Raw genomic sequence first — 21,517 nt, forward strand, 5'->3', positions numbered from 1 at the left:
CCTGACCAAGATAACTTTAAAAATTGTTGCATTTAGAGGCCATAAATGCTCATAGATTTTTGAAAGAGAGAGAGAGAGAGAGAGAGAGAGAGAGAGTATTTAATCTTTTCAATTTTAGGGGAGGGGGCAAGTAATCTTTGTTTTTTCTGTTGGGACCTAAATGTTAATCTATTTAATAAGACTGGATTGACTCCTTGTGACATTGAAGCCTGTCTCACTCAAGGAGGCAAGCTCTCTGGCATGTCATTGGCAATGGGGGCTCATCGGAATCTTCTAGGGTTTAATTATTTTTCTTCTTGGTCTGCTGATTATGTGGACATCTAATTATTAGGGTTTCTGCAAGACCATACCACAATTTACTTTGTTACAATTCAGGGTTCCCAAAATCAGAGAAGAGCAGAAATTTGATTGCATTCAGAATCAGAAAGAAACAGAAATTGATTTACAGAATTTGATTTGGAGGCAATGTGGATCAAGCCTGACCACACCCATAAAGTGGGGGTGAGTCCAAATCCCCCCTCCCTCCCCCATCTGTAAAAGAACAAAATATAAGGCCCAGATGATAGAAAGTGCCATGAAAGCAACCACATGCTTTCCTTTTTTCACTATAATTTATATTGTGGTGCATCACCCACTAATCATTGCTCAGCATAAAAACAAATTCCACTGGCCCCATGCCAAAACCCAATTGCCAGAAGCCAACACATGCTTTTATTATCCGATAACTCTTTTCCATATCATCAACCACTGCCAATTACGAACCCTAACTTTTATTTGTTTTTACTCTAAAATGTGCAACAGATTAATAGATGAACCCATTCAATGTTTCTGAGCTTTATTGCGTGGCCTTCAACAAACATTCAATAGGGCATTCCGTACCTGCCTTAGAGGACAAGGTGAAGTAACAATAATATGTTATATTATATAGTTTTTTTTATAACACTTTCTAAAGTATTAATATTCCCAACATACCGTTCCGTGGCCGGTTCAATAAAAATTGAAGCCTAAGGTAAAAAAATTAAAAATTAGTCTTTTAGCTTTATGAGATATAAAATTACTAATCAAATTTTTATGTTCTACGTCACTTTTTTCACCCTTTTTTTTTAAAAAAAAAAATTCTTATAGCATGTCAAATGGCGTCTCTCATTTTATTTTTCTTAAGGTCTTTCATCTTTTTAAAAAAATTTGTGATAAAAAATAATGTCGTACCCGCTACCCGCTAACATTTTGAAATTTCACGGTTCGATCTGACCGTCTGAATATAGGCGGCATGCCACTGTTTGATTGGTCGTTTTCAGCCTGCAGGCACGTTTGGTAAAAAGCTAAACCAGGAAGTAAGAAAATTTCCCTTCTCAAATTCGCACATTTGAAATGTTTTGATGCTGTGTGTTGGGAGAACAAGATATTTCACTTGCTGGGTGGCGTACAAAGAACATTAATATATCACCAAACACCTCCTAACTCCCAAGTCCCTTCCTAAATTATTATGTCGCACCAAATCAGGGTTTAAGCCTTTTTGGTTGGCCTAATGTAATCTTATTATTGTTATTAGTAGTATTATTAGTATTATTTCTTAGCTTTGTGTGCAAGGTAATATGATTCCATCAACAAGCCATTTGATGCACATGTTTTCTTTCAATTTTCTCTTTAATTCTATTGATTTACATAGATGAATTGAATAGAAAAAAAAGTACAATTAATTGGGCAAGTTGTCCACCATCCCCATTGTCCAATCAATCAAGGTTGAATTTGGGCATGGATGAGGCAATCACTAGCAAGATCAATCTAAGGTCTCTTTTGATATTTACTACCTACTCTACTCTGTCTACCACTATTATTTAATTAAACTTGAGTGTTAAGCTAATTCAATCCATGGTTATCATTTCCCACTACTACAAATATATTGCAATTTGCTGTCATTTATTTTATTTAGTTTTTACTGTGTTTTATTTTAATAAAAAAAACAAACAGTAGAAGTCCACATCATTAGTAATCCAAAACCAAGGATCAAAGTTGGATATTTTTAAGTGAATGGTTGCTAAAACTAAACCACAATTTGCAAATAAAATTTATAAAAAATATTAGGAAAATGCCTGCAAAAGGGTCACTGAATTTGGGTTGGCTACAAACATTGAAACTATTGGGAACATTTAACCAAGTCTATCAAAATCTTAGTACCCATCTTAAGACATGAATTAGGACGAGCAAAACAAAACAAAAAAAAAAAAAAAGTTCTGATATGACATAAAAGTAAAAGTAATTTTGAGCGTTCTATAAATAGTTTGTATTTTATGTTGTTTTTGAATGTTTTTATTTTGAAAAGAGAAAACAAAAGAGAGAAGAAAAAATCAATAGAGCCCACGTGCCGAATAGCTCGAGATGCAGGGCTCACATAAGAGTGTTAAATATTTCTCGTCCCAACTTTCTCATACAACAAGAAAAATGTTATTTTGCATTCTTGACGCTATTATAGCAGTCGCCTAGCCTATTAAATTGACTGTATATGTTGGATTCACCCTTAATTTTTTTTAACTTAAGAAAATACAAAATGGTATTTTTAATAATAAAAGAAAGGTGAATCCAGCAAAGCTCACAAGTTTCACAACAATTAATAAATACAAATATTTATTTCCGATATTTTGAGTTAAAACTGACATTGAATATTTTAAAGATAGAGAACCTCGGCGCACGAAAACGGGAGGGCAAATACGAAGGAAGGCGTGATTGCTTTTAAAGCCTCCCCCTCACCTTCCCTGACTTCCTACAATCTCTCTCTCTCTCTCTCTCTCTCTCTTGTTTACCAAAAGAAAAACCAAAAACTCGAAATTCTTGCCAAACAGGCGAATTCGAAGCCTTTCGCTCATTCATCACAACGTTAAAAAATATTTCCATCTTCTTCACCCTCATCGTCCACTCCAATTCCAAAAGGTATATCGGGAAATACTTTGCTACAAACTCCATTTCAAATATATGTATTTTTGATGTGGATGAAATCGAACAGGTTGTTGAATTTTGTTTCTGATTTGCTGTTACTTGTTTTTGATCCGCAGGTTTATACAAAGAATATTGTAAGCTTTCTTAACTCAAGACTGTGGCTGCGGTTCGATTCGTTTCTATGGCGTCTTCGATCTCCGAGTTAAATTTTGAGGAGTCGAATCGGAAAAAGAGGAGGAAAACCGGGGAAGAAGCGCGAGATCCGAATACTGGACCCGAAACCAGGTGGAGATCCGACAGGGAGCAGAGGATCTACTCCACGAAGCTTTTCGAGGCTCTCCGGCAGGTGCGCCGGAATTCCTCGCAGGCTTTTAAGGTCTCCGGCGGACGCGAGGTCCGGGCGGCGGCGGACCGGGTTCTCGCCGTGTCGGCCAAGGGTCGGACACGGTGGAGCCGGGCGATTCTGACGAGTCGACTCGGGTTGAGACTCGGTTGCAACAAGCACAAGAAGGCGAAGGTGGGGAAGGTGACCGGCTCTAGCCGGTTAAAGAGACCGGCGAAGAAGAGGCATTTACCGGCTGTGCAGAGGAAAGCCAAGGTTCTAAGCCGGTTGGTTCCCGGTTGCCGGAAGGTCTCGTTTCCGAACCTTCTGGAAGAAGCGAGCGATTACATTGCCGCTCTGGAGATGCAGGTCCGAGCCATGACCGCGCTCACGGAGCTCCTCACCGGGGCGCCGGTCGATCGGCTCGGCTCGAGCCCTGGCTCGTTGTTATAATGGCCCTGGCTTTACCATGCCAGGTGTTCTTTCTTTTCTTTCTTTCTTTTTTTTTTTTTTTTTTTTAATATTGTTTTATGGATTTTATAAATTCATGTATTTTATTGTGTACATGACCTTTTCTTCTTTTGGAGCTCCACTATCTTTAAATTCTTTTTTTTTGTTAAATAATTTATACTTCATTTGAATTGAATATGCTACCCAAATTGATTCTCTTCGGACAGTGCTTAGCGTGAGGGGCCGATTGGCAAACAGTTTGGCCGGCAAAGTTTTAATATATTAATTTGGTCTCTTTATTGGGGCAAAAGGATAATCTATAGGGGTTTTGGGGGTGAATTGAAAAACCATAATTTTGCGTTCAAGCTTATGTATTGTGCCATGGAAAGGGTGAAAATGGAAATTGGTGACCTTTTAGGCTCCAAATAATAATAATAATTAAAAAAAAAAAAAAACGCAAAGAGAGAGAGAAAGAGAGAGAGTGAGAGTTTCAAGGATGCATGTGCGTGGGCTCAAAAGAGTCTCAATGGACAGTGCACTACCTTATCACATAAAATGAAAATGGTGTTTTGTATATTGATATGCAACTCTAGTACAGCTGATTCAATGGTGATGAGATTATATTGCAGTCGTATAACAATTTATTAAATATTTATTGAACTGCGAGACAAAAAGCCAGATCACAGTGTAAAGAAATAAGAGTAATTCTTATAACTACAACTATGGGTTAGAGAAATTTTTTCTAATTTAAAAATGCATGATAGTATGATACGCATTTTGGACCGTTGAAATAAATTTTTTTAGTTCAATTTGAAAAAAGCCTTTGTTCTATAACTAATGTTCAAATGGTATTTCCTTTTTTGTTAATATATGGTATGAAAGGATAAAAGAATGAAAGAATATAATGTGATTAGGTATATTGGTTAAGACTTAGGAGGTAGGAGGGATTTTTAAGCATCATGTGACTTTTTCTTACTAATTAGTTCAAAGGTAAAAGCCATCCATCCCTACAGTCAAAACAAGACCATGATAATCCTTGCCATGCCAACAACTTGCAACCTAACATGTATCTTTTATTCACACAACACAATGTTTTTGCCCATTCCTACTGCTCCTACTCAGACAACCAAGGACTGGTTTTTCCCATTCCTGCCTGTGGAATGTTTCCTGACAAGGCATGGCTTTCAGATTTTTATGTCCCATTGCTTCTCAACAGTCAGTTACCAATCTCTCTGTAAGTTTTGGTTTTAAACTTCCAATGTCCTTTTTGTTTATTTCCCCTAGGATCCAACAACAATTAGAGGGCATGCAGCTGAATCTTTTGGCCAAAAAAAAGAAAGAATCTTGTTCAAACATTACTAGCCTCTCAAAATTAAGGGTGACAATTAAAAGGGTCATGTCTTTCAACACTAACCTACTAATTTGGTGATCGGTTAGTGTTAAATTTACGGGTTGTGTCAAAAATTGCCAGCCTGACTCAAAACATCTTAATTAATAGCATATTTGTATTGCATTATAAAAGGAAGTAAATATGATGCACTGAGTTATTGTAGTCCTTTTGGAGAACATGAAGCCACACAAGGTGGTGAACTTTATCTGAGCATGAGCATGGTAAGAAAGAGGGAAAAAGGATAGAAGAAAGAAAAGTGAAGTTGAAAGTAGAGAGTGAGATCCTCTGTGGTAGATGTGGATATTTGTAGGGGTACTAAATTTGCCAGTTATGGGGGGAGGGGAACCCCACAGCCAAAAAAGTTAGGGCATAGGCCAAATTGGTCATATGAAAGCCAGCCTCACATCATGTGCAAAAGAGGCCCTACAGTTTCAAGTGCACTGACCCCCAACAATGGCTTGCATGTGATGTGAAGAGAATAGGGAAATGGTTCTATGGGTTTTGAAGCAATTAATCTGCATTGTTGTATGAAGAACAAATATTATTATCATTATTATTAATTTATTATGGTGGAAAAAGACAAGGAATTAGGGGACCGACAGGTGGAGGAAGCAGTATTGGTCACCCTTAAGAAGCAAACCTTTTTCCCAAATTTAAGGGGCCAACACGTGCGCAACCAAGACTGCCCAGCTGTCAATTTTTGGATCGAGACAGGTAGAGGCCGAGTGGCATCCCTATCAAAAGGGCTTTTTTCTGAGCCAAATTGGTCATCATATTCATGGTTGAGTCAAGGACCACGTATGTATATACGTGTGTTGTGTTTATTGTAGGCTTTGCCTCTCCAACAAACAAAAAATCACATATTATCTGTGGACTCTGCTGCTTTCATTGATTTCTTTCTTTCTACATACACCATGATTCACATGCATCCATGTGCCTTCATTTAACTATCCATCTTTTTTCAAAAAAACAAACTATCCATCTTTCTCTCTCTCTCTCTCTCTCTCTCTCTAGCTTGAATAAACCTAAAGATGCACCCAATGATCCACTAGCTTTGTTTTTGGGGCTGCCCTACCTATGTGGGGAACCCTTCAGCATTGATGTCTCTAGGCCAGGTGTTCTTGCATTCTTATGGATTCAAAGGAACCTTATTTGTAATACTTAAGTTGATGGAAAGAATTAAAGGAACCTTATTTGTAATACTTTGATTTAAACTAGGGTTAAAAAATATTTAATTATGACTAAGGATTAATAACGAACAACATTCGACATCAAAACTTGAAAAAAAAAAAAAAAAAAAAAAAAAAAAGCTTGAATTGAGACTTCGGCCATTGTTGGGCCTGCATGATCAATCACTAAGCCAAAAACCCTAAAGTGATCGATTATCCCTCTTTTCAATATTCAGTGATCGATTGGTATCAGACAAATGCGACAAATGGCTTATTTAAGAACCCTTAAATTAACTTTAGCGACCATTTGATGAAAGAAATTTGTGGGTCTAACTCATCTTATAAAATCGGTTCGATAAGAGAAGATTGCTCACTCCTTATGAACATGCCTAAGATCTTGTCAACAAGTAATGTGGAATTATTCCTCAATATTTGATTGAGTAAGATGCCAGTACGAGCCTTTTTCCTTTCATGGTTAGAATTTTTGTCATTTGTCCAAGACTTAACTAGCAATAGCTTAGGGACAAGTGAGGTGCATTGAAGAGTAAACTACCATGAAAATTGCTACTTCAAGTCTCAACCCCACCAACTAGTAATGGTTCCTTGGAAGAAATTCTGCTGCCTTGCCCATTTGCCCAACCTCCCTACACGTCCAGCTCTGCTTTGACTGGTGTGATTTGTTGTGTAATATCCTTGGTCTCCATCACCCACCACATCCTTTTTATGATTTCTATGCATACATTTCTGAATCTTAGGTGCACAATTTAAAGCCCATGTTAAATATTTGTTACTCTGATCGTACATTGTTTGCTGCTAGATCTCACAGGCCATTTAAGGACGGAATCACAATTTTTTATTCGGTCGGGTAAAAATATGGGCGGGAGATCGATCTTAATTTTGACAATGACCAAACCTAATTTTAAGTCTAAATATGAATATATACTAGAAAGTTTCCAACACTTGGTTTATGTACCTATGTCCACCAATAGGATCATATATTTGCCTTTTCTTTTTACACTGTAAAATCAATCTTATCATATATAAGTAGGAGGGAGAGCAATCGACTACTAATGGTTGCATTATTTCAGTAGGGGTTCATGTTGATAATCCCATGCTGGTTTGAAATTGCCTTTTTTAGCAGTATTAGTTTCTTGATGGGTCGAGTCATTTATTTAACCTATTCCCAACTATCCTTAGGATGGCGCTGTCACTTTTGTATTTCTTGTTTCTGTAATTCACCCCCCCTTTTCTCCCTTTCTCACATTGGAAAAAAAAAAATGGAGTGAGAGAAGGCAACCTTGTGGCTATTATAGCCTAATGAACCAAATCCTCATTGCATTAATTAGCTAGAAATGGGACATGCTACATGTCTATTTTGTTTTAAGGACATGATATGCCATAATCCTCCAAAATTTGAGTCCGCGGCCGAAAATGACTACCTTCGCTAATATGTTTTTTAAAAAAATAAAAAATAAAAAAAATTATTGTGATGTGACATATAAATAAAAATATATAGTTTTAAATGTTTTATGTTTTAAGTTGTTTTTTAATATTTTTATTTTAAAAAGAGAAAAAAAAAAAAATGAATGCTCTTCTTCATACCCATTTTTCACCTAGAGAAGAATGTTTTACGTTTTTTTTTTTTAAGTGACTAACATGAAATGTCACTTAAAACACGTTATATCACCTAGCTAGTATAAAATAATGTATGATAAATGGATAAGTTATATATATATAACTTGTAGCACGTTTTGTAGGCTGACACTCCACATTTCAATTTCTGAGTGAGTGGTATCTGATTCTCACAAATTGGCACCATGTGCCATTTGTCATTGCACTTGCACCAAGTGACGTGTCACAATTCTGATCAATACAACGCATATTCTTCTACAATATTCTAATTTTCTTCTATACTATTTCTAAGTCAATAATTCGTATAATGGCTTATCTGACTCTACAAATTTTTGGATTTAAAAAAAAAAAAAAAAAAAGTCACAAACATAGCCGATCTTCAGCAAACAAGGCCAGTTACTTTAGGGCTACAACTTAAAGTTGACCACGTGATTGTCTTAGGGCCACTACTTTTATAGGTTGAGCTCAACCAATCTCAGGCCAACACGGCCATGAAAAGGATTTGGCTCTGAAGTTGCCAAGCACTTGTGTTGTGCTTGGATTCAATGTTTCCATTTCCGGCCTACAAATGTGTGTTTTTTTTTTTTTTTTTTGGCAAATAACCCAACATTAATTTATTATTATTTCCATTTAAGACCGAAATATTTTTTTTTTCTTTGACTGGTCAACCAACTTTAGAGCAGTCTTTTATGTTTGAAAAAAATATTTTTATATATTTTTTAAAATTAGAGGCCCAAAAATGCACCCTAATAGTAAGTGGATTGAATTGGGAGGGAGATTCTGGAAAATAAGGCACTAAACGACAGCAGAGAAACCACTTTTGAGTTGTCAAAGTCCAACAACCACCGGCCTTGGCCTAAGGCAGCCCCAAAAAACAAAACAAAATTGGTCACGTTTGGGTTGGGGCCCAAGCAAAGTGAGGGACAAAAAAGTGTCAAATCAGGGTTTTGGTAGTTTACAAATATATATAAATAAATGAACCTCGTGTCGTGTCCTGGCACAGCCTATTACTATTATCACAAGGGATGTCCTCAATAAGACACGACCATCAATTTCTCATTAATTTCCCACACGTGCTTCCTTGGTGGCTATGAAAAAGACCCCTGATTCGCTTTCTTTGCTGGTATTAGCATCCGTAAATGTCCTCATACCAACATCATCTAACATTTCTTCAACCTCATCAATACTCTATACTTGCATTCTTCAAACTATGCTAAGTAGTCTTATTTATACTAAATCAATCTTCTTTCCCATGAAATATCCATTGATCCTCCACCATGCTCATATGCTCATAATATCAATTTGCACAATCACGACATGAACACTTCATCCTATCAAATCTATCCAATGAATTACTTTTAAAAGCAATAGGGAAATTCCAGATGCACCATTTTATTAACAGCTTCTCAAAAGCTTCAATTTCTAATGAATTACTTTTCTTGTTCAAATCTGAACTTTTCGTAAAAATAGAAAGCATGACCCTAAGCCAAGTTTCATTTACATCCATATGGGGGCCTAACTGAAAAGTAATAGTTCAGAAAATGCCAACTAGGCACAGCTAAGCAAAGATTTTGTAGGTTTGTCCTATGAAATTGGCCAAGATTAGACAACTTTATTCACGAACACACTAAAACTGACAACTATAAAGTACTGGAATAAAAAACAATCATGCAGTAAATGTCACATTCAGAGCAGAAAGGGCCAATAATCCAGCAGCAGCACAACAGTCACGCCTTGAGCCATACATGCTTCCTTTCGAAGGGAAATAAACTAGCTTAGGTTAAAAGTAATAATTAAGTATGTCCAGCCTGCAAAATTTTATCTTTTCAGCAGTAATCATAAAGATAAGGAGATTCTTTCATGGGCTGGTCCTGGCATTTTTGGTTGTTTAACTCTTAGGTGATTGCTTCCAAAGAGTTGATTCATCCTTGGAGCTCTTGTTTGTTGCAAGTTTAATAAGAATAATTGTTTGATTCACTGTAAGCTGTAAGACAAATCAGTCATGAAATAGTACTACACTCTGTCTTTTCTAATTTGATCAATGCTATCTCTTAAATTTGTTTTGTTACTTAGGATTGATAGTGGTAGGTTTGCTCATTGAACTTGGTGCCAATGCAAACATTCAGTGTGACGCTCCACCATTTAGCATTTGGCATCTATTCAAGCATTTAGGTTTCAAGGAAAATAATCGATTGAAAGTAAAAACCATTTGGCACCGAATTCAGCATGATTGCAATACAATGAAGAAACGCAAACATAAATTGTAAAGAAGTGCAAAACATATAATGAAGATTGACGATTACAACTATCTTCTTACTTTCGAAACTAATAAAACTTTTCAAATTCAAACAGCAAAACAATATCATCGGCTCCCACATGCAACAAACCACCAAATAATGAAGCAAAAATGACCAATTGATCATCTGCCAGAGCCAACATCTGTTTGAGTCATCTGCTTCCAAATTACAGTCCATTATCAAGCACTTATCCTTCAAAACAACCATAAATTTTCAGACTTTGATGTGCAAACATGCCCAAAAATATATATATATATATATAGAGACCCCAGCTCTGGCAAAATGCAACTTAAGGGACTCAAGAAAAAAAACATTTAACACTCGACCTAGATGTGAAAATGAAGATAATAATTAGTATGCATCCCAAGAATTTCAATTTTGGCTTCCCTTCACATTTTAGAGTATTGAAAAGCACAGAACTAGTATGTGGACCGATATTGAACCTAGCAGCATTAATTGGAAGAAATCCCATTCTTCAGCAAATGTAAATCAAGTAACAAAAACTGAAAATTGATTAGATTTTGAACAATGTATCCTCACCAAACGAACGGGGATGTTAGTCTTCTTTGCAAAACGTAGCAAGACTGATGTGCATTCGTTCACCTGCACGGATCAGAGCAGAATCAGAGCACAGCTTATGAACAGTCCAGAAACCACCATAGAACATCACAGCATATACATGCAATCAATGCACTTGGAAACAAAGAATACGTCTTACACCCCACACTAATAATTTGTCAACATTAGAGCTAAACCAGAAAATGAAAATAATTTAACAATTAATGACTAGTGCTATGAATTAATTAGAGGTATCCCCAAAAGTAGTGACTCAGAGCTCGAAACAAACCTGCTCGATATGGCCAAGAACGAGACTCTAAAAGTTTTACTGCTCCTTCGAGAAATCTCGCCGATGGTCCTCCTCCTTGCACTTCGAGAAATCTCACCGATGGTCCTCCTCCTTGCACTTTGAGAAATCTTTCCGATGGTCCTCCTTCTTACAGTTTGAGAAATCTCACCGATTGTCCTCGGAAATGGCCACAGCCGATGGTGCTTCAGCGACGGAGAGAAAGAAAGAGAGATTTCCGATAGAGAAAGAAAAAATATAGATTAGGGCAAAAGTGAAGTGAGACGAGGGGTTTTGATTTTTGGTGCGGATTTTCACTCGTTCCCGCGTTTTGTTTTTTTCTTTCCCCTGAAAAACTTTTTGATATGACGTGGCTGATATATAATTAGTGGCAACGACATAACTGGATTGGCGCTTATACTTATAGGTAACAACGACAACACGTGTTGCCGCTCATACATAATTTATATAGATAAATGTTACATACATTTTCATTTATATATGTTTTTTTATTTGCACATTTTTTTTTGGACGCATTACTAAAAATTATCACTTTATATAATAGTGATTCATTTAAAATTTAATGGTAATTTTTAGTATCATATGACTCACATCAAAGAGTGTATACTTAGGAAATTGAAAGTAAAAGTGTACGTGTGTAGCATTTTTCTTATATATAAGTTTTTTTTTTTTTTTTTTTTACACAGAATATCCACGACGACACATCGTAATTGTCATTGATAAATTATTATCAACAATGACAAATGGTCTTAATAGGTAATATCTTCGCAACGACCACAATGTGTCGTTGTTGTTATGTATATTTGGTATAAGCCTTTTTTTTTTTTTGGTACTTAGACTATCCACGATGATATGTTCTAGTAGTCGTTGATAATTGCATAATAGAGGTCGTCATTAATATGTTATTCACATTTTTTTTTATTCAATTTACACATTTTCATTTTAGCAACAAGAATTGTCGTCGCTCAAAGTAATATGTCGCCACTATAAAATTTATTCAACTTCGACTTCGAGGGCGTAAAAAAAGATATTCTCACTTGTATATCTGCAACGACAAATAAAATGTCGTTTATAACAATTGGTTATTAGCGACGACCATGTAGAGAATGTCGTTGTTGATATTGCGATCGTTAAAGACCAAAATTCTTATAGATAGCATCATAAAAGGCCTACTTAACCTCTTCATTTGGAAAAATTAATAATACCTTTTGGTTCCCGATAGTACGGCCCAATTTACTTGCTAATTCAACTAAATCCCACCCATCAAGCTTGGGCTTCTTAAGAACCCCCAGCAGTAGCAGCCGTTGGATCATGCATATGATATATATAACTGCAGGATCCCAAAACTATACATCTGGGGAGGATTTAAGGAGCCCAACATGACAAAATCTGCTATGAACAAAACCAAGTTTAAGAAAATAATGAAATGTTGATTTTTATTATTTTTGCCAATAAGATCTTGCTTGAATTTCATGAAATCTTTGCTGATATCGTTGGCAGTTTTCTTACTTTCTTTTTTCTTCTCTCTGTTGAGGATTGTCTCTGAAGCTGTGGAATGGATTGTTGCACTGGATAATATCATTTTTTTGGTCTTTATTTTGATTATATGTAATTTTTTTTCCCCCTTTAATTTCAATGGGTCGCTATTGTAATCGTTATTTTTACTCATCCATTAAAAATAAAAAATAAAATAAAAATCTAGCTAATCTTGGTTATAATGCATGGAGCAAAGAGTAGATAGATATTATCAAACAAAAGCAATGCCAAATAACGTACTAGCATTGAATTTTTTTTTTTTTTTTTTTATTCTCTCTAAATAATCTCAAGCAGTAGTACTGAACCTTAAAAGATCACACCCACCATAAGTACTCCAACATAGAATTTTAAGGAAACATAACCTAGAAAACACCAGACCCATACAAAATCATACACAAAAAGCCCACAAAACAAGGCCAACAAAACCCTAGCTAATTAAAGCAAACTCAAGAGACTGTTTGCAACCATATAAGAAGCATAAGCATCATAGATGGCATGCTTTACCTGTTCATGTGAAAAAACCCTAGCAGTCCAGTCTGAGAAAGCATTATTAACACTTTTGGGTTCCCCATAGAAGAGCCCAACTTCACTTGCTAACTCAACTAAATCACACCCATCATCATCAAGATTGGGCTTCTTAAGAACCCTAGCAGCCAAATGACCCAATTCTACACCTGTCTTACACCCACACATCTGTGGCCAATGTCTCAGTTTGCTGAGTTTTTCCTGCACTCCAACTCCCACAAAACACACATTTTGATCATTCAAAAACCTCTTCAAAGATCCAGGAAATGAATCTATGTAGTAGAGCTGAACTATGAGGCAGTGACTTCCTGCACAGAGAATCAACAAAGCTGCACCATTGTATCTTGGGATGCACTTAATATCAAATGCCACAAGAGGAGCCACAGAAGGCAGCCTCTCAAAGGAAGACCTGAGCTCTGCAATATGTGCATCTACAAGAGCAGCTCGATCTACTATACTCACCTTTACATGAACTCCTTGTATTTCTATTTCATATCTACACATTTTGGATAGGAGTGAAATGGGAATATTCATCATGCTTTCTTTTCTTCTAGCTCTCCCACACAGGATAATACAAGAAGTGAGTACATGAGGGAAACCCTAGCTGCATTGAACCGTTTATACAAGTATGAGTTTGGTGGTTTGGTGGCAGCTAGCTAGACTTTTTAATTACCTGAGAGTCTAGATAAGTTATTACAAAGGAAGTAAAATGTCTCATTAGTTGGTAGTCTGTTACACCTGATTCCTAGTATTATACTTTATATTGTTCATCTTAACAAATACAGAACCAGGGGTCCTGAGACCCGCTCATATTTTATTTTATTTTTTATAGGAGCCAAACTTACCTTTTAGGAAATATATATGTATCGTTAAATATATATAAATATTTTTAAAGATACATTTTGAAATCGGGGGGACGTGCCCCCGACTCCTGTTTTTGTCTCTAAATGTTTGCTTAATTTTTTATTTTATTTTTTTTTTCTTTTCAGATAAAAAAAAGGGGAATCGATCCTAGAATTCTACTTTATATTTTTTTATGTTAATCCAAATTCTTTTTTTCTTAAGAGTAAAATTTTCATGAATCATATTTATCTAAATGAGTATAATTGGTGTGATTATTAAACCATTAATATGTTGGGTTTAATAAAATCTTAGTTCATGAAGCTATATCTTTTGTCTCCTCCATATATATACCTCTCTTTATACTATCTTTGAGTGGAGAGGGAGGGGACCATATATATTGGAATAGGTATTAGGGAGCCTCCAAATTTTAAGCTATTGGAATATTATAAATTATTTAGTGAAATCTCTTAATTAGCATTTTATAGCTGGATCCTTAACTCAAATGGAAGTTTCATAATATTAAGAGATTAGGAAATATTGAGTCTTGAGGAGACCAAAAACTCTAAAATCTACAAAGATTTAATTAAAAGTTGTCTGAATTTTTGAAGAATTTCATTGGAACTTATTCATTTAATATATATATATATATATAAATTCAAGCACTTCTGCAAGATCAAATGTCTGGTCTGATTGCTTAATGAACCAAATGTGAACTACCTGAAACTTGGTCTAATATTTAAGAAGATCAAAGGAACACCTATATATAAAACATCACAATTTGATCTCTTTCCGCATAAAGATTGAACTTCTCTGGCCTACTCTGAAAATGATCAGTACAGTACTACCCATTAACACTAAGCTTCTTGAGAGCTAGCTAGCCAGTTGAATGAACCCGGCAATTTTATTATTATTATTATTTTAAGTAGGATACGTACAAAGAAACTTTAAAAAGAGGTTGCAACGGGGATGGAGTGGATGAGATGGGAATGCAGCCCGTGTAAAGTTTGGCTGCGGCCTAAAATGCAGCATTGTAGATGCAAAAAATGGCACTTCCGTTTACTTTCCGAGCTTTCTAAGCGGAGGACGCAAGTATATATATGGTAGCAAGCTATGGTCGATGTACGTGTTTGAAAATGGTGGTAAACCCAGTAATATGTTAAATGCAAAGATATACAACTCACCCATATAATTAAGTACATGCATTTTCCACATTGGATATGATATTTATGAGAGAAAAGGAAGCCTAGATCCAAATTATGCATCTGGCCATAGCTAGGGACCAAGCGTGACCAACAACCCAGCTTTCTATCCGTATAATAATAATAATATAATATCATATATATATATATATATATATAGTAGGGAAAATCAAGTATGCCTATCATTATATATATATATATATATATATATATGCGCTTGATGCTTAATATTGAGAAAAGTAGAAAACAGTTCTTAATTATTGCAAGAGGGTGTTTGCACAGGTGAAACTCTATGGATTTACTAATTACCAGAAAAAGAGAATGTTTCACTTCAAATTTGAGTAACCATGATTGCACTTCATCCACGTACATTCAATCATATCTCCTAATCCCAAATTAATACACACCATTCTCAAATGGGATCATCTATGCTAGAATAACAAAAAAATGGTTAAATATACGTAAGTTTCCTAAACAATCAATCGTATTCAAAAAAAGTCTTATGAATTGTTTCCCAAATAAAAAAAATAAAAAAAAAAACCCATGAAATGACAGATGTGACACTTAGATATATTAAACTACAATTTTATTGCAATTAAGCCACTTTTTTGTCATTCTTCCAAAAATACCCCTGTTTTCTTTTTAAAAAAATGAATGAATTTATTAAAAAAAAAATAATTTTTGATTAAATACTAAAATACATATAGTAAGGTTCAATTAGTATAGAAAGAATTTGCATGAAATTTTGATTTAAGAAAAGAGGTATTTTTGGAAGAATGATAGAAAAGTGGTTTAATTGCAACAAAATAGTAACTAGTTTGATGTATCTAAGTGTCACGCTTGTCGGTTTATAGGGCAAAATCAATCACAGTTGTTAGTTGAGGGGACTAAACTATATTTATCCTCCCCCCCCCTCCCCCCCCCCCAAAAAAATAAATAAAAAAAAAAAAGAAGTGTTTTGGGTTCTTGGTAAAATTGAAAGTCTAATTAATTAATTACTGTCTTTTTTATGCTTTTAACTTGATAGTTTGCTGAGCTTTTCCTGCACTCCAACTCCCACAAAACACACATTTTGATCATTCAAAAACCTCTTCAAAGATCCAGGAAATGAATCTATGTAGTAGAGCTGAACTATGAGGCAGTGACTTCCTGCACAGAGAATCAACAATGCTGCACCATTGTATCTTGGGATGCACTTAATATCAAATGCAACAAGAGGGCTTCTCAAAGGAAGACCTTAGCACTGCAATATGTGCATCTACAAGAGCAGCTCGATCTACTATATATACTCATCTTTACATGAACTCCTTGTATTTCTATTTCATATCTACACATTTTGGATAGGAGTGAAATGGGAATATTCATCATGCTTTTTTTTCTAGCTCTCCCACACAGGATAATACAAGAAGTGAGTACATGAGGGAAACCCTAGCTGCATTGAACCGTTTATACAAGTATGAGTTTGGTGGTTTGGTGGCAATTACTTGGTAGTCTAGATAAGTTATTACAAAGGAAGTAAAATGTCTCATTAGTTGGTAGTCTGTTACACCTGATTCCTGGGATTCTATTTTATATTGTTCATCTTAACAAATACAGAATTAGGGGTCCTGAGACCCGCTCATATTTTATTTTATTTTTGATAGGGGCTAAACTTAGGCCTAAGTATATATATATATATATCGTTAAATATATATAAACATTTAAAGATAAATTTTGAAACCAGGGGGACATGCCCCCGATTGCCTGTTTTCATCTCTAAATGTTTGTCTAATTTTTGTTTTTTTTTGTTTTTTTTTTTGTTTTTTTTTTGTTTTTTTATATCAAAAAAACAACCGGAATCGATCCTAGAATCCTACTTTATATTTTTTTTATGTTAATCCAAATTCTTATAAAGTTTTTTTTTTTCTTAGAGTAAAATTTTCATGAATCATATTTATCTAAAAGAGGATAAATGGTGTGATTATTAGACCATTAATATGTTGGGTTTAATAAAATCTTAGTTCTTGAAGCTATATCTTTTGTCTCCTCCATGCATGTTACCTCTCTTTATACTCTTTGAGTGGGGAGGGAGGGGACCATATATATTGGAATAGGTATTGGAATATTATAAATTATTTAGTAAAATCTCTTAATTAGCATTTTATAGCTGGATCCTTTACTCTAATGGAAGTTTCATAATATTAAGAGATTAGGAAATATTGAGTCTTGAGGAGCCCAAAAACTCTAAAATCTACAAAGATTTAATTAAAAGTTGTATGAATTTTTGAAGAATTTCATTGGAACTTATTCATTTAATAAAAAAAGAAAAAAAAAAATTCAAGCACTTCTGCAAGATCAAATTAATGTTTGGTCTGATTGCTTAATGAACCAAAGGTGAACTACCTGAAACTTGATCTAATATTTAAGAAGATCAAAGGAACACCTATAAAACATCACAATTTGATCTCTTTCTGCGGAAAGAATGAACTTCTCTGGCCAACTCTGCAAATGATTCTTGAGAGCTAGCTAGCAACCAAGTAATCCAAATATTGAGTGAGCTCGGCAATTATTATTATTATTATTTTAAGTACGACACGTATGAAGAAACCTTAAAAAGAGGTTGCAACGGAGATGAAGTGAATGAAATGGGAATGCAGCCTGTGTAAAGTTTGGCTATGGCCTAAAATGCTGCATTGTAGATGTAAAAATTGACACTTCCATTTACTTTCCGAGCTTTCCAAGCGGAGGACGCAAGTATGGTAGCAAAGGTCGATGTGTTTGAAAATGGTGGTAAATCCAGCAATATGTTAAATGCAAAGATATACAACTCACCCATATAATTAAGTACATGCATTTTCCTCATTGGATATGATATTAATGAGAGAAAAGGAAGCCTAGATCCAAATTATGCATCTGGCCATAGCTAGGGACCAAGCGTGACCAACAACCCAGCTTTCTATGCGTATAATAATAATAATAATATATATATATATAGGCTTGATGCTTAATATTGTGACAAGTAGAAAGCAGTAGTTGATTATTGCAAGAGGGTGTTTAAACAGGTGAGACTCTATGGATTTACTAATTACCAGAAAAAGAGAATGTTTCACGTCAAATTTGAGTAACCATGATTGCACTTCATCCACATTCAATCATATCTCCTAATTCCAAATTAATACACACCATTCTCAAATGGGATCATCTGTTAGAGAATATATTTCCTACATAAAAGGAAATATATCAAATTAATATTATATATTATTTATCGATTGTAATCAGGTTTGATGGTAATCAAATCTATCAAATTTGATTACCATACTTATCTATTTCAATTCTCCTATAAATAGGAGCATCTGTAGTATAATATCAATCATTTAATAAGAGCCTAATGTAGCTCTGTGGGCTTTATCTGTGGACGTAAGCCATAGACTAAACCATGTAAAATTTTTGTGTCTATTTTATTTTTATTTCCACTTTTACTTTTATTTTTTTTACGAATTTTTTCATGATATCAGAGCAAATGGTTAACACCAATATTTGATCCTGACATCCTATGATTCCATTCCCTTCCTCCCGCCGTCACACAAAAAAAAAATGTTGTTGTTCCAATTCTTCTTAGGACAAATCTAGTTTTCCTTTTCTATGTCTTTTCTTTGGTTTTCCAAACAATGGTGTGTGTGTTGGAGATCAAGTTTTCATCCAACCCACACCACACGATTTCAACCCACGTTGATAATCAGGGGAGAGCATGATGAGGATTCCCCTTGCCATGAGAACTCTTCAATGTCAAGACACCCGACGATTTCTACAATCACTTCACATCCATTTTGGTAGATTTGATGGTTGCAGCAACCTCCATTGACCCCACATGTGGCCTATGCAGGCTATGCTCTTTGATTTTTCTGTTTTTTGGTTGATGTAAAAAAAAAAAAAAAATCAAAAGAGGCTTTGTTCTCTCAGAATGGCTCTCTCCGTGCGTGATCGTTGGTGCTCCACTGTAGCACCTCCTCTCCTTTCATTCCGCAAGTTTCTTCCCAGCCAGATCTCCACTGGCCCACTGCCAGCTAGCCTTGCACCGTGACGACCACAAGTCCACAACCTCCGTCAGCGCCAGCCCACCGTCTTGAACGCACCAACCGTCGTCGAACCACCCCATCTTGCTGGCACTGCTACCGAAGTCGCCGTAGCCGCAATCCGTTTCATCTCACGCCAGATCGTGTTTCAGGAGGTTTGTTTTGTGAAGTAAAAGTGTGTTTGGTTACGGGTTTTGGTTTACCCTTATTTTAGTGTGCATATATTCTTGTTCTAAGCTTAGGAATATGATATCATGGTATAGTTGTTATACCTGGTTCTGTTTGGTTATGGGATTAAGTAATCCTTATCCCAGTTTAATGTAATTTATAACAGGATTTTCATTAAAAAAAAAAGAAATCAAAAATCAAAAATCAAAAGAGGCAAAGTTGCCCACCATTGGCCCATCGTTCGCCTACTTCTCGGCTCTGTGGTATTGTTTTAAAACTCAGGCGATTTTAGCTCATAGTTGGCTCTCACTTCAGCTTAAAGTTGGCTCTTTCTTCTCTAAAAGAATCCATAATCGCTCATTCTCTTTCTCTCTTAGCCCACAGTTGGCTCTTTCTTCTCTAAAAGAGGCCATAGCTGCCCATCTCATTTCTCTCTTAGCCCATAGTTGGCTTTCATATAAGGCCCATAGTTGGCCCATTCCGGCCAAATGTTGCCGATGTTCAAGAGCTGCTGATACTTCCAATTCCGGCGCTATCTCACCTCCTTAAGTGCTATAGTCAAGAAACAAACTCAAGATTTCATAAGTTCACACCTTGTGTTTGAGGGGAAATATTAGAGAATATATTTCCTACATAAAAGAAAATATATCAAATTGATATTATAAATTATTTATTGATTGTAATAATGTTTGATGGTAATCAAATCAATCAGATTTGATTACCATAAAAGGAAATATATTTCCTACATAAAAAGAAATATATCAAATTGATATTATATATTATTTATTGATTGTAATCAGGTTTGATGGTAATCAAATCAATCAGATTTAATTACCATACTTATCTATTTCAATTCTCCTATAAATATGAGCATCTGTATTGTAATATTAATCATTCAATAAGAGACTAATGTAGCCCTGTGGACTTTATACGTAAGTCATAGACCAAATCACGTAAAAAATTTTGTGTCTATTTTATTTTTATTTCTGCTTTTACTTTTATTTCTTTACGAATTTCTTCATCATCTATGCTAGAATAACAAAAAAATGGTTAAATATAAGTTTCCTAATCGATCAATTGTTTTTTTTAAAAAAAAAAAGTCTTATGAACTATTTTCAGAAGAAAAAAAAAAAAAAAAAAACCATGAATTGACAGATGTGACACTTAGATATATCAAACTACAATTTTATTGCAATTAAGCCACTTTTTTGTCCTTCTTCCAAAAATACCCCTATTTTCTTTTTAAAAAAATTAATGAATTTATTAAAAAAATTAATTTTTGATTAAATACTAAAATACATATAGTAAGGTTCAATTCGTATGGAAAGAATTTGCATAAAATTTTGATTTAAGAAAATAGATTGAGGTATTTTTGGAAGAATGATAGAAAAGTGGTTTAATTGCAACAAAATAGTAACTAGTTTTATGTATCTAAGTGTCACGCTTATCGGTTTATAGGGCAAAATCAAAAACAGTTGTTAATTAGTTGAGGGGGCTAAGCTATATTTATCCCAAAAAAAAAGAGTGTCGGGTTCTTGGTAAAATTGAAAGTCTAATTAATTAATTACTGTCTTTTTTATGCTTTTAACTTGATAGATTTGTTGAATCATAGGATGATTATATCCTAGCGATGATCATTAAACGATTATTTTCAGTTCCTCTATATATATATATATATATATATATATATATATTATCTCCAAAATTTACATAAAATAAGAAAGAATTTCCCAAACAGACAAGAAATTACTTAGAAGCCATCTTTTGTAACTAAAAATATTATATATTGAGTCGTCAAAGTACTCGACCCATCGAACCAAAAGGTTGTCTATTCAAAAACTTAGCTATATTAAACCTTTTCATCCCATTTTAGTAACTTTATAAAAAGCCCATCAATTGTTCAACGTTGTAGTGCGAGGGTAATCAAATACTCCTTTCTTGCTTTATATGCATTTGGTTTGTATGACTTTATCATTAAAAATAATCTTCATATTCATATGGCCTAATAATTTTTCATAATATGAATTACACATGAAAAATGAAACTTTAGAACCATGTTTTTACAATTAATTAGTTAGTGAGTCGCGATTCAAAGCACACGGCGTGCTACATTGAATATAGTTTTTTGCGGTAAC

The 21,517-nt window shown here is 34.7% G+C and overlaps 2 protein-coding genes and 1 long non-coding RNA gene across 3 annotated transcripts; 1 reads left to right on the forward strand and 2 right to left on the reverse strand.

Moving 5' to 3' along the window:
- The first annotated feature begins 2,678 nt into the window (after positions 1 to 2,678).
- Positions 2,679 to 3,764, forward strand: LOC132171692 (basic helix-loop-helix (bHLH) DNA-binding superfamily protein). Its single transcript, XM_059583074.2, has 2 exons — positions 2,679 to 2,928; positions 3,051 to 3,764. The coding sequence occupies exon 2, from the start codon at positions 3,116 to 3,118 to the stop codon at positions 3,707 to 3,709; it is 594 nt and encodes a 197-aa protein (XP_059439057.1). The 5' UTR covers positions 2,679 to 2,928; positions 3,051 to 3,115; the 3' UTR covers positions 3,710 to 3,764.
- A 6,392-nt stretch (positions 3,765 to 10,156) lies between these two features.
- LOC132172433 (uncharacterized) lies at positions 10,157 to 11,373 on the reverse strand. Its single transcript, XR_009439138.2, has 2 exons — positions 11,042 to 11,373; positions 10,157 to 10,797 (listed from the first exon to the last, which is right to left on the reverse strand). It is a non-coding gene; the product is annotated as an uncharacterized LOC132172433 (long non-coding RNA).
- Positions 11,374 to 13,030: 1,657 nt separating this feature from the next.
- LOC132168552 (uncharacterized) lies at positions 13,031 to 13,657 on the reverse strand. Its single transcript, XM_059579548.2, has one exon. It carries the CDS (start codon positions 13,655 to 13,657, stop codon positions 13,031 to 13,033), a length of 627 nt encoding a protein of 208 aa, XP_059435531.2.
- Between the last annotated feature and the right edge of the window lie 7,860 nt (positions 13,658 to 21,517).

The sequence above is a fragment of the Corylus avellana genome, chromosome 1 (assembly GCF_965113065.1).
Source record: "Corylus avellana chromosome 1, dhCorAvel1.hap1.2, whole genome shotgun sequence".
Lineage (NCBI taxonomy): Eukaryota > Viridiplantae > Streptophyta > Magnoliopsida > Fagales > Betulaceae > Corylus > Corylus avellana.

Excerpts from the sequence above, each read along its gene's own strand:
- LOC132171692 (XM_059583074.2), top strand. The coding sequence starts at position 3,116 with ATGGCGTCTTCGATCTCCGAGTTAAATTTTGAGGAGTCGAATCGGAAA.
- LOC132168552 (XM_059579548.2), bottom strand. The coding sequence starts at position 13,657 with ATGATGAATATTCCCATTTCACTCCTATCCAAAATGTGTAGATATGAA.